General features: G+C 46.7%; 1 protein-coding gene across 1 annotated transcript in view; it reads right to left on the reverse strand.

Annotated features, from left to right (window-relative positions):
• Positions 1 to 4,208: 4,208 nt before the first annotated feature.
• The window catches only part of LOC102388676 (G protein-activated inward rectifier potassium channel 1-like), a gene marked incomplete at its 5' end in the record, with an annotated part of 44,441 nt that continues 34,504 nt past the window's right edge, over positions 4,209 to 14,145 (reverse strand). The window contains 2 exons of the mRNA XM_006020969.3: positions 4,209 to 5,773; positions 6,342 to 6,558. Coding sequence (XP_006021031.1) covers positions 5,172 to 5,773; positions 6,342 to 6,558 — 819 coding nt within the window. The remainder of the gene's footprint in view (positions 5,774 to 6,341; positions 6,559 to 14,145) is intronic.

Genomic DNA, 14,145 nt, shown 5'->3' on the forward strand with positions numbered 1-14,145 from the left:
CACTCCCCTCCACCTGCTGCTCCTGCTGACACTGACATTTTCCTATTTTCTTGCCCACCACTGCTGCTTCTCCGCTGCTCTGGCACCATGTGGTTCCTGGCTGCATTGCCAGTACTGCAGGATGCAGCAGAAGCCAGCCTGGCCCTGGAGCAATCACCAGTAGTCCTTCACCCCCATGTTCTTAGCTGAGTTGCACTCCCAGATGAAGGGGAGACAGGGGAATAACCCCAGGGTTGCCAGGCCAGGCCAGAAGCCTGCTAGGCAGAAGCTTCTGGTTGCGAGGAGGAGGTGGGGAGGGCTGTAGGTGGACAGGGCCAGGCAGGCCTTGCTGCTGCAGCTGCTGGGTCCTGCCACCAGCTCCCCCTGGGTTCTGCTGCCACTGTCACCTTGTCATCTTTGGCAGGCAGCCAGGGGCAGATAATAATTAATTTTCTAAATTTTTCAGGGGCCCCATGAGCCAGATAAAATGGCCTGGCCATTCCTGTTCTAAACCATCTGTTCCTAAAGGTAAAAAAAAACAATGTTCCAAGGTTTCTGTAACTCCTGGAAATAGTTCCATTCTTGGACACTTCTTTCCTACTTAGGAATAGCCTTCCAGATATTCTTAACTGCTAATTCACCATACATTATTCACCAAGCTGCTTCTTTATACTTATAGAGCACATCTACATGTTACCTATGTCACCGAAGCGACACACTACGTCGCTGTGCTTCATTTTGCTCCCCTATGCTTGTCTTTTTCCCCCATAGGCATGGTACTACTTGGCCTACTCCTCTAAACTGATGTGCTCTCCCTCTCCCCCTCCCCTCCCCAGCAAGATCAGGATACCTACCATAGTCCCAAATAACACTCCTTTGTCCACAATTTCATGACGAAAATAACTCCCTCCATCCTCCTCTCCTTTGCCCAAACCTAACCCTAGCCATGTTTGCCATATCATAGGCAGGCCCTGAGCCTCACTCCCTGAGTGCAATCCTAATTCCACCCACCTTCCCTGTCTTTTGGCCAGCCCTACTTAACCCTCATGCTATCCACCCATACTGCTGGGAACCTAACTAGTGTGTAGCGGCTATGAGGGTGTAGGTTGTAGCTGTGTTGATCTAAGGACATAGGCAGACAAGGTTCTTTAGGTAAATCCGATAACTTTTATTAGACCAACTCAAATAGTTGGAAAAATTCTTCTTAGCAAGCTTTCAGTCACAAACACCCTTCATCAAGCTGAGGAAGCGTCTGTAGATGGTCTGTGCTCTTCCTGGATGGAGTGGTAAAGTATCCAGAGACCAGTACGTATGCAAGAAAGCCAGTCAGTTAAAATGTAAATTGAGGTGGTCTGCAGGTGAGACCCGGGCGGGGGGGTGGATTTCCCCTTCCCCTTGCTTTTTTTCTGCCCATCCTAAGCCTGAGACCATCTCCCCCAGCTAATTCCTTCCCTGGGGAATCCATAGTTTAATGTGGATTGTCAGCCCCAGAGATGGTATAGGAACTGTCAGGCATTGGATAAAGGTGATGAGAATTGGTGGGAAGCAAGTGCCCACACTGGCTCCTGCTGCTGCTGCTCCCACCCCACCTGCCTGTCCCACGGTTTCCCAGTAGGGTTTTGTGAGCAGCCAAACTTCACACCCTGCCCCCCATCCACATGCTCCCATGCCCAGCCATGCACAAGCAGGACCAAAGTGAGCCTCTTGCCCCACCCCACTCAGTGCTGCAGCTACCCCTCCCTACCTGCTGCCCAGACCACTGCAGCAGGGACAGGATGAGGAGTCGCTGGAGGCCATGGGAGCCCATTAGTTTCCTGGGAAGTTGCAGCAGTGGTAGCAGCAGCCTTGCCTTGGAAGCTGTGCCTGCTGGCAGGGGCTGAGGCCCACTGGTGAGGGAGGCTGGGAACGCAGCACACGCTGCCCCAGGTAGAAGCGGATGGGACTTGGTCCCAAACAGAGCACAGCAAGTACAGCCATATAAAATTAATGGGTGCCTGCTTGTGAGTCCGATCCAATCAGCTGGTGGGCTGAATCCGGCCTGCAGGCCATATTTTGCCCACCCCTGCTCTAAGCTGTGTTGGCCGGAATATATGCAAAAGGTTACCTTCATGCATATGTGGTGGAATTACTCCTTTATACAGGGTTTCCAGATTTCTGGAAGAAAAAAAACATTTACAAAATAACTGGCTTATTGCTTCCTCTTTCACCCCAAAATTTTCCTCCTTGGGATATTTCCCAATCATTCAACCATGAATCACTGCAGATCACTATGCACCTACCTTATCTCAGCAGCTCAGCATGATACAGCTTGGAAACAGGCAACCCCACCAAACAAGAGAGAATGGACAGAAAAGAATATGGTACATATTCACCATGAAAAAAACTATCTGCTTTGCTAAAGGACATACATGAGGACTTTTATGCCACCTGGTTGCCATGTTACAACTGTCTAACACAAGGACTATAAACACATCACAGGCATACTGCAATGTGGAGATACAAGCCGATTAAAAAATGAAGACGGCACGAAACATAGTTGTCTTCTTTCTAAGAAAAACTTAATGGGCAGTCACTTTGAGAGAAACCACTGAAACATGTAGATGATCACAGCTTGTGCCCCAAATGTGCTTTTTATTATGTTTTCTTTATAGATATGTTTTTGATATGACATTAACAACAATAGTAGTAACAACAACAACAACAACAACGTAGCTTTGTTGTTGTTGTTGTTTTCAAACAAATAAGTGAGATTCCTTTTGAATTTCTTTGGGCTGTACAGCATGGTGCATCTCCCATGCCCAACCTGGTACTGCTGGGATTTGTTACCAGGGCCTCCCATACAGGACTGTCCTAATATGTATGGTGCTTGAGGGGCTTCGTTGTTGGGGACTGATACTGGCTGACGAGCTTCTAGTGGTTGGTGACAGATTAGACATTTTTGAAGATGTCCAACTTTCATGTGGTTGCTTCTTCATGGTCAGTTGGTGATATGCTTCTGGAGTGGCAGGGTCAACTCAGTACAGGAATCCAAAGTGGTCCTGTCCATCCTGAAGTTCTGCCACCACTGTTTATTGTCTCAAGTCCTTAGGGCTATCCACTCCCAGCTGTCAGTGCTCATTTCCCTGTCCCAGAAGTGACAGTAAACAGACTGCAGGTAGTCCCAGAGAAGGCCATCTTCCATGGTGTGCTTCACTTAATCCTCTTCAGTCGTGCAGCTTTCAAACATGAAGAACATGTAGCATAATGCAAGAAAGGAACTTTTTGAGTGCCACGGTCATGGAGCCTTGAGCTGTCATGCTGTATGTAGCATACCTGTTAGCAGATGTATTGGACAAGGTGTGAAAGCCTGCCCAAGTGTGTGAGGTCTCTCCACCTTGAACATGAATAAAGTCAGTGAGAGGAGAGGGTGAGAAGTACTCATAGATTTTCTCCTCTCCCTGGGAAGGTGATGCATATAAACCTGCAGTGCAGAAAGGACTGAGCAGAAGCTTGAGGAGATCAAATACCCATAAGACTTTGCCATGCCCACCCAGCTGTCCTCAGAAGCCTCCACAGACACCTGCTCACTAGCCCCCTAGTTGTGGAGTAGCACAATAGCATGAGTTCACCTCACTGGAAGGGAATTCTCCAGGAGCATAGCAATACGTGCAGTTGGCTTGAAAGGCATGGCTGATACCCAATTATATATTTGGGGCCAGATTTGATTCCACCTAGTAAGCATCTAAGGCTACTTACAGATATAAAACAAACAAACAAACAAATGGCACTTTACTTTAAACTTGGCATGCCCCCACACTGAGCCCAGTGCAACAAGACTTTTGGGGGGCATTTATCTAATAGCTGATTGAATCAGCTATTAGATAAAAGTGCCAGAAAGCCCTGCTGAAGCACCCAATCTATACAGAGGCGGTGGAGCTGGGCTGAACTAATTCTCTGCTTCTTCTGGTAAAGCACATTTTGGGTTTTCCCCCCACATCCATCAGCAGCCTAAGTGAACAATAATCACACTAAGTACTGTTCAAGTCCCTGAAAATCCATTACTTCTGCAAACAGAGGCAGCGGAAGGCCAGGGCTAACAGGACTTAGCTCCTCAAATGTGGAGCAGTGGGTAGGGCTGCAGGGCAGCCTGGCCACAGGCTATGGGCTGCTGCAGCAGGGGGGAAGGGGGAGGGGCATGCACACACAGACAAGCAGCCAGGATCACAGCCCCAGTGTGTGGATTACTGCCCAGCACAGCAGCCAGCCTACTCTGTGAAGGGGAAGGCTTGGGGGAGGGCAGATTGAGGCCCCCACAGTATGGGAGGGAGTGGGGCAGAGGCAAAGGCAGGGGTGAATGGGGCCCTGGCCAGGTTGTAGGACTCTTGGAGCCTCGGGCAGCTCATTGGGGTGGGGGGAGGGCAGGGGCTTGCGCCACTGCATGCATCCTGCACAAAGCATCCAAATGAGCTAACTGTTATAGGTGTCTGAGCCTGATGCCATACAAATGAGCTACTGGATGAAGCAGGATTAAAGTTGGAGGGGGCTTGCTACACTTGCATAGCTATAGCCTCATGCACGCGTAGCAGTTAAGAGTGTAACAGCTCATATATATGCTCCTGAACAGAATTCCTTTCCCATTTGAATCTTCTACAGATATGTTCATCCATACCCTAAATCCTACATGCTTATTAGGTGGAATATAATCTGAACTTTGTCTCTTAAGGGTGTTAAACACTGATGTAAATTAGACTAGATAGAGGGCTCCTGTAACTTACATGGACCTGGGCATACTTGCTAACATGGTACTCAGCAGCCCAAACATCAAGAGAGCATGAAGGTGGACTTTATGCTGTCTTTGCACCGTCTCATACCCAACCAGTATTCTATACACTTTAGCCCTAGGTAAAGACCTGTTTTCTCATTTATTTTGAAAGAATGCTGGAAAGATGGAAGACTAAACCAAACTGATGTTGGAACACTGCAAATATCTTTAGGACAGACACCTATTTGGCAAAATGAACTAACTTTACAGCACCCTTTACAATCACCATGCTACTACACATATCAGATTCATACAAAAACACCAAATAATTTTCAAATGTGTTAATTATGAAGAATCTTTTGGCAAAACCAAATTATCACAGTAGTACTCCAAAATAATTCAGAAGTTACAAATGCAGTTTATTTACAACAGCTCTTGTTGCATTTATTATTTAGGAGAGGCGATCAGAATTCATTTTCCGAAGTTTGGCAGGAAGATTATCCTCTAGCCTTGACCCCAAGGTGAGCATACCCGGAGACTTTTGCTGGAACTGAAGATTTCCAGTAGACTGAGTCAAGTTCTCGGGTTTGATTTTAAAAGCCTTTAGATGTATTCTTCCATCATCATCTTCACTGCTGGGCGTAGAACTTACTTGCTGAATTTTTAAGAGATCTCCAGTGCTGCAAGCTTTCTCTACATTGCTGGAACTCATTCTCAGGACTCTTTTCTGAAGGTCTTCCTTTGTTGAACAAATTTTCTGAAGTTTATTAGGAAGCTTGTTTTTCTCTTCTAACATATCAATGCAGTCAAGAGAGAAGATCTGTTCCCTTCTGCTTCTATTGTTACCAATGGGAGTATCCAAAGGGGATGGTAGAGACAAGTTTTCTTCCTGTTCCTTTACACTGTAAGGCAGAGTGGGGACTTCAAATGTGGCATGAAACTGAGAGTAATCTACACGAAAAAAGCCATCCTCTAAGGACATTACAGGGAGAAATCTATGGCCCCAGAGGACTTCATCCTCTGTGTAGGAGGTCCTAGCTTGGCATGTCATTCCTATTAAAACATACAAAAATATCAATATTATAAAATGCATGCATAGATTAATATATGACAGAAAATATATAATGAGAGTACATAATAAAATCAATCCTTTTTACAGCTAACAAATACATGAAAAAGAATCATCTAACAGTTAATATTTGACTAATTCTTTTGTGTAATCATGCCAAACTATTATAGTTTGAATAACAGGTAATGTGGGGCATAATTAAGATGAAAGCAAACATACATTTTAGGACTTTTGTCTCAGAGACACTGGTCTGATATTTTATTGATACTAGCATCTCTGAGATGTCAGGTTAGAAGTGAGCTGAAAGATTTATTACATAGCGGAAGTGGGAGGGGAGCCTCATGAAATGATCATGAAAGTCTAGCCAATCTACTCCAATCTTGCCAAACAAAAATCTTGATCAAAATAAATACAAAGTTTTCCAGGAGAGAAGAACTTTGAAATACTAAGTACACAGATTCATAACTAATTAAAAGAAATACTAGGACTGAAGAGAAGGAAGCATCAAAATTAAATGAATAGGTAGACCATATACTTTGTCAAGAATCTTACCAGTAGTTTCAACAATCCCCTCAAGGATGACCACTATCTCAAATTGCTCACTTCTCAGTGATCTTTGTGATAGACAAAAAAAGGGGCTTTTTGAGTTGATTTCATGACATATTGTTAACGGAGAAACTAAAAACAGTTGGTCAGCTCCAGTTCCAAATCCAACATCCAGCTCACATTGATCTAATGGCAGGAATTCCCCTTCTGGTGTCTGTCGGGACTAAATATAAAAAGATAGTTAGAGCCTATTATGTAACATAAAAAACCATAATACTGTGACTAGATTTAAAAGCACAACTCTGATAACAATATTTAATACAAAAGCTATGTGTTTTGTTACATAGAGATATGTGCATTATACAATATGGGAACAGTATATACAGACTTATCTTGTTGTTACTTACCACTCCACTAGACTTTAGTATATATAAACTTTACAAGAAATTTTATTGACTCTTCAGATCAATTAGCATTTTGTCTTTGAAGTTACACTCTGTTTAATGATTCTTCCTAAGATGCACTTAGTGTGCATTTAAACAAATTAACGTGTGCTATACTAATGCCATTTAGTCAGAATGCCACATGGCATTATTAAGCCTTGCTGGAGTACTGATTAATACGACCATTCATTAGGACATATACTAATCAGACTTAGTTGAAGTATTGACCAATGTAGGCCTTACAAGAGCTCTGACTGATACATAAACTGCTTACACAAGCTTAAACTGGAATAAGCATATACAATTAGGTTATGTAGACCCCTCACAAAGCTAATAAAGAAGGCTGGTAAGACTGATAGATAGTTCAGGACACCAAAATAAGGATGAAAGGTACAAGGGTTAAAATAACCTGGTATAGATGTTCTATTATTTGTTAGCAACATGCTACAGATGTGCATGATGTAAACGAAGGATGTCAAACATAGCCTTGTCATTTGGCCCATGGGACTCCTGGAGAGGCTGGGAATTTAGGTGTGGGGTGGGCTGGGGTAGGGCCCACCACCAAAATCCAGGATATGGAGCCCTACTAGGGATGTGTGTCAGTAGCAGGGGGAAAGTAATGGCTGGATTAATAATTCTTGTGGGTCCCCAACACTGCCTAACCTGCCACTGCCTGTCTGCTGCTACTGGAGGTAAATCTGGATTTGGCCCATGAAGAGACCCACAGTCTGGATCTGGCCTGGGATGTAAAACCAATTTGACATTCCTGAAATATTGTTACATGTTACAATTACTGTATACTAACGGCATTTAAAACACAAGCATCCCAATGTTAAAGCAGGAAAATCTGGGGTCTTGTTCACTAAAGTCAACAGGAATTTTACCTTTGACTAATATTTTCACTTGAGAGGTTTTTGTCTTTAAGTTTTTGAGTGACTCTCTCTTCCTTACTAGTACCACAAAAACAGTAGAATGCTTGGTTGTCTGGCAATTATATAATCAGTCAAGCAGCTAATTAGGTATTTTGGCTTTATTTAAGATGATACCAGTGTCAGTCCTTCAAATACTAGTGTGTTTTTCATATTTTTCTGCTACAAAAATGTGAGTTTTTATCCAGATAATCAAGCTTCCCCTCCCTTAGACAGAAATTACTGTTTCCACATGACTGATGAAACCAATAAAAATGTTAGTAGTATATACCTTTTAAAAACATTCTGGGTGAGTTTCCATGCTTTGAAGCTCAAACAAATGACACCACTAGAAACTGACAGATTTCTGTCTTATAGGGATAGACATTACACATAAACTGGTTTAAGTGATCAGGAACTGGTTTAAAACTGTAACAGAACATGTTCAGTGCACATAAACCAGTTTGAAAATGGCTGAAACTGGCTTGAGATAAACCTGGTTGAATGTAGTATCAGACTTAAGTGATTTCGGTCAAACCAGTTTATGCAATGTCTGTCCCAGAACCCTTCCTGGTTTAAGGTAAATCAGAATCCTTCAGCATCCCAGATGCTTTGCAACCCTGGGCAGGGCTCTGCTCTCTGCAGCTGGCCCCTTCCCTCTGCTCCCTGGCTGCAGCTCTGGCAGAGACTTGCAGGCACAGCAGGGTCTGCCTGGCTTCCTCCAGCTCCACCCCCTACCCCCCACTCCCTGCTCACCACTCTCTTCTCCCCACCCCCTCCCCTCTGCCCTACACAGACACCTCTCAGTATTAGCATACCACATGATGGCTACAGTCCTACTGAATACGGAGGTGAAGCCCACAGTTGACCCCCGTGAAAAGGCAAAGCTCCTTAATACTTACTTTGCATCAGTATTCCTGAAACCAGGTGAGAACTTGTCACCTGTCTAGAGGCACAGAGAATACGGCAATGATAGCAGTCCACATAAAATCAGTCCCGAACAGGTTCAGATACTTTTAGGTCATATGGACATTTTCAAGTTGGCTGGGCCAGATGACCTTCATCCAAGAGTGTTGAAGGAACTGGCTGAGCTCATAGTGGTGCCTCTGGTGAGGCTGTTCAAAGAGTTGTGGAACTCAGGAGTGGTCTCGAATGATTGGAAGAGGGCTAATATGGTACCCATCTTTAAGAAAGGAAAGAAGGATGACCCTGCTAACTATAAACTGGTCAATCTGACTTCGATCCTGGGAAAAATCTTTGAAAAAATTGTCAAGGAAGCTATCAACCACAAGCTCGCACCTGGTCAGGTAGTGAGAAATAACCAGCGTGACTGTGTCGAGGGGAGGTCATGCCTAACAAACCTGGTGTCCTTTTATGACCAGGTAATTAACCAGCTGGATGTGGGACAGGAGGTGGATGTCATCTACCTAGATTTCAGCAAGGCCTTTGATACTGTTTCCCATTAAATCCTCTCAATTAAATTGGAGAGTACTGGCCTAGACCAGGCTACAACGAGGTGGGTTGGCAACTGGCTCAGCAGCCGATCCCAGCGAGTGGTAATTAATGGGGTGGCCTCATCCTGGAAGGCTATCTCCAGTGGTGTCCCCCAGAGATCAGTGCTTGGACCTATGCTCTTTAACATGTTTATCAATTACTTGGATGAGGGAGAGAAAAGTGCAATGCTTAAGTCTGAGGATGATACCAAGCTGTGGGGATAAGCAGGCACATCCAAGGACAGGACAAAGATCCAGGATGACCTTTACAGGCTGGTTCTATGGGCTGAATGCAATCAGATGAGGTTCAACAGGGACAAGTGCCAGGTCCTTCATCTGGGTAGAAAGAACCCTTATCATATAGATATGATGGGTGGTGGTTCACTGGCTGGCACTGCATCTGAAAGGGAGCTGGGGGTGACAATTGACCAGAGGATGAATATGAGCCACCGGTGTGATGAAGTCGCCAATACAGCAAATAGAACTCTGGCATGTATCAGCAGATGTTGCAAACAGATCCAGAGAGGTGCTCCTCCTCCTCTAGTCAGCATTGGTGAGGCCACAGCTAGAGTACTGTGTCCAGTTCTGGCAATCACACTTCAAGAAGGATGTGGACAAGCTTGAAAGGGTGCAGAAAGGGGCACCCATATGATCAAGGGCCTGGGGGATAGGCCTTGTGAGGAGAGACTTTGGGATTGGGCTTGTTCAATCTGAGTAAAAGAAGGCTGAGAGGTGACTTGATACCCGCCTACATATATGTCAAGGGAGAACACCAGGATCTGGGAGGGCAACTTTTCAGAAAAGCACCTCTTGGGAGGACAAGGTCCAAAGGGCACAAGCCAGTCAAGTAAAAGTTTAGGCTAGACATAAGGAAAAACGTCTTTTCCGTACAGGTAACTAGAATCCAGAACATACTTCCAGCAGAGGTGGTGCAGTCACCAACCCTGGTGTTGTTCAAGAGGAAGCTGAACAAGCAACTCGTTGAGCTTATGTGAGCCCAATTACCTCCTGCCCATGGCAGAGGACTGGATTTGATGATCTTACAGATCCTTTCCAGTCCTTCTTTCTAAGATTCTATGACTAGGTCTGGGTGGATGTCGGGGCATGGGCATACAGGGTGCTTTTGAGGGTAGTGTTTGAACTGGGAAGAAATTCTATGGGAGACTGACAGAAGCTGCTGCTGGTATCTGTGGCTGGGAGGTGCCATTGCTGAAGGCTGGGGAGGGTAGCTTACTCCATGGTGCATTGTGGAAGGGAGCTGGGCAAGACTCATGGTGCTCGGGAGAGGTCCCAGAAGACTGGAAAAGGGCCAATGTGGTGCCAATATTTAAGAAAGGGAGGAGGGAGATACCTCAATCCTGTTGAGGGTGCTGCTGGCCCAGAACTGTAAGGGATACAGCTGACACTGTGTAGGGAGCCCTTGATGGATTCCTTTGATATGGGTGGTGCAATAGGATTAAGTTATCTAGATGCAAGCTAAGCTTTTGATACCATGCCTCATGGGAAATTATTGGCTAAAGTGGAGAGGATGACTGGAAAGAATGGCATCAGTGTTACAATCATGAGGGGGATAAAGCATATGTTTAAAGGAAGCCTGCAGCAGGTTATGCTGAAAGGGGAGTTAGCTGATTGGAAGACAAGTACCAGTCATTGTCCACAGAGAGCTATCCCTGATATTGAGACTAGTCTTGAGCAGCCTAAACCATCCATGCACTACATGCCCTTGATGATTTGTCAAGTTGTAGCACTAGAGTCTTGCCCCCACCATGCCCATTAATTCATATGCCATTCCTCTCACTGCCTACAGTGGTGCTGTGATGCTGTTACAGGTACTTGTGTTAACCATGCAATCCTCCTCCTCTGAGTGCCTGAGACCCACTCACCAAGAAGCACACTACAGATGCTCAGGACTGCCAGCTGCCAGTAGCATAGGTGCACAGTTCCACTTGTACTATGATTAACTTGAGATAAAGTCTAAGGCAGGACACTGAGCAAAAGGGAGGGGCTGGGTTGGTGTACTACAGTCAACTCCCAAACCTGACTGTAACAAGGCGCCACTCCTAGGGCTGTGGAAAGCCTTTCGAGGCACCCTGGAGTCCCCCTTTTTCTGCCTCACTCTGGGAACAGTCTCCCCTTCACTAGTCTGCCATGTCTTGATGTTCCTTCTGGTTCTCAAAAGGAAGGCTGCTCCAGGACTTCCCATATCTGGTCTCACTGTAAGGAACACATGGGAGGTATGGAGGTATGGAGTCTTAAGGGCTAATTGCATAGCTCTATACTATCCCTAGACCATGCCCATGTGTCACAGATTTTGAATCTCCAAAAATGGATAAGACCCTTGACCCAGTATCTCCAAGCCACTCTAAGCCTTTCTTCTCCCTTTTGTCGGGGCTTTAGCCTTCTCAGTTTCTGCCCCTCTACTCTGGCTGGTCCCGCAGCCCTGGCATACTGCTCTAGACCTGGCTTCTGGACCCCAGCACTCTGCCCCTCTCTGGGTTCAATGAAAGCTCAGGCCTTGAGCCTGCCTGTGGCATAGCTCGAGGCAGTCGTGTGCCTCTTGGGCCACGTGTAGATGAAACGAGGGGCATGTGTGCATAACATTTTAAAGTGGGTTAACTGCTTTTGCACTGCTTTAGTGGTATTGGTGTTTGCACGCGTTGGCAGTGTATTGCGCAGTAATTTCAGCCGCTGTAGCAAATTCAGTGGCGTAATGTGCCTTAAATGACTTGGGGAGCAGCAAAACAAAAATCCTCCAAGGAGTTTTAGTTTGCTGCCCTTACAGCCGTGGAGCGAAGCACCAGGCTCTGTGCAGCTCAGGGGCTCTGCAGGAAGCCTGGCAGCAGCTGGGAAGGCAGGCTCCACCCAAGAAAAAAAAAGTAGCGATCTTTTTCTTTTTCTGGAGCCTGCCTGCCTGAGCTGTGCGGAGGCCCAGTGCTTCCTTCTGCAGCCGTGGTATCCCCCTGGGACCACCCAAGCTGGGTGCCTGCAGGCAGGTGCCACCTGGAGGGGAGCTGCTGCTGCCACAGAAGGAAGCATCAGCCCTCTCCACAGCTCAGGGACCGCTCTGCCTGCCGGCAGCTCTCCCTCCCCTCCATGCCACAGGAGAGGCAGTTATACACATGGGTGTGTGCACAACATGGGGGTTTACTTGGCCCTAAATTGAAGCGGTGTTTTTAAACCCCACCACTTTGACTTAGGGCCCCCACTACATATGCCCTTGGGCACTAATGGGACCTCCAAAAGTACCCCTTATAGTCCCAACCCAAACTACCAGTTTAAACTGCAACCTAAGTGCTAAGCCCCTGGGCTATAACAAGAAAAACAATAGAGGCAGCATGTCTACTTACCAAGCTTCTCTTTCTCTGTGGGTCATTCTGTCCTATCCCCTGGCCAGCAGAGCTGTTTTCTTCCAGTCTCCTGGCCATTCAGGAGCCCTGCACTCTGCCAGTGCCAGGGCTGTCTGTCTGTCCTGGCTAGCTCAACCCAGGGCTTATATAGCTCTGGTCTGAGCTCTCTCCCAGTCATGAAATAGCCCCAGTCAGCTGCCGGTGGGTGGTGCTCTAAAAACTGTCCTTAAAAGGGCCGCCCCGCTTTCTAGTAACAGGGCTATACACTGCAACTTAATGCCTGCAAATCATGGCCTGGGAACCCATGACTGGCTCCCCACACCACACCCCTGGCTTCCCCATCTCATTCCACCTTGCTTCCCCTGTTAGCGCCTGCCTTGTGCCCCACTCAAATACAAACAATTTATAAGGAAAGATTAGGCCTTTATTTTTACAGATTAGTAGGCTTGTGGGAAGGAGGGAATTTGCAAGGGAGGCTGGCAGGGAGAGATGAAGGAATAGCAAAAGCTGAGGAAGCTGATTCAGTGCAGCCGACCCCCACATCCAGCACCTCCTACCCCCAGTCCTGTGGGTCTTTTCTGACCAAGACAGACCTTAAGTACCGTGGAGTGTGCTTTTAGGCAACCACATGTGTGTGAAGTACTCTCAGTTACATGGTCCAAGCCACAGCTTCTTTCTGAACTCAGACCCAGCGCCAACTTTCAGTCCCATGTATCCAGTGAGTCTAGGGTTTGTGGATGGCAGTGACGGGAAGGGTCTTGGTGAGTCCTACAGTCAAAGTTCCAGGGAAGTGGGTGTCTAGTCATCATGGAAAAGACTGAAGGGGTAGATGCTTACAGTGTTGACAAGCCATACATTTTGAGCCAAGCATTCTGCCAATGTGTGGTTGTAGGGGCTGCCCAACCTATGAACTAGGTGACAGCAAGGTCAAGGTTGTTTTCATCATGACACACTCAGTCACAAATGGAACTGACAGCATATTCTCAAGCAGTCTGTCTGCTAGGAATTCATATTCCAAGACAGGAGTCTTCTTTTCATGGATCCCTCATAGTGAGCTTGCCCCTTTCAGGATTCCTGTGGACCGTGTCCTCCAGCGAGAGGAGTGAGCACATGGCAGGACTGCCTGCCTCTCCTGGAAATGAATGGCTCCTGCTTTGATGAGGGGAGATTGTTCAGGGTGCAGAACAGAGGGAATGGATAAAGTCCTACCAAGCCCAGTGCACAGACCTAGTCAGTAGCGGCATCAGCCAGGCAAGGCACTGTACCATCTTTCAGGTGCTGCATCTGAGCGGAGTGGTTACAGGGAGAGCTACCCCCACAGCTGTCCCTCCATACACCACACAGTTGGCAGCAGTGGGAGTATGGCTTTGCCAGGCACCCTAACTCATTTGGACACCACAGTGGTAGCAGCCATCCCCAGGACAGCATTTAGCTCGTGGCCGCTAGTCACTGACCCCCAGCCACAATCACTGGTAGCTGTAGTCACTCTGCTAAACCCCTTCAGCTACTTCCCAGTCTCTTTCCTGGGAGTCCTGGGGATAGAGGTGGAGAGGAGAAGGGGGGTGGAGGAAGGGGGTGGGAGGAAATGGGGTGCAGCTGTTCACAGCAAGAGGCAGGAA

This window comes from Alligator sinensis, unplaced genomic scaffold, assembly GCF_000455745.1.
Source record: "Alligator sinensis unplaced genomic scaffold, ASM45574v1 scaffold161_1, whole genome shotgun sequence".
In the NCBI taxonomy this organism is placed as follows: domain Eukaryota; kingdom Metazoa; phylum Chordata; order Crocodylia; family Alligatoridae; genus Alligator; species Alligator sinensis.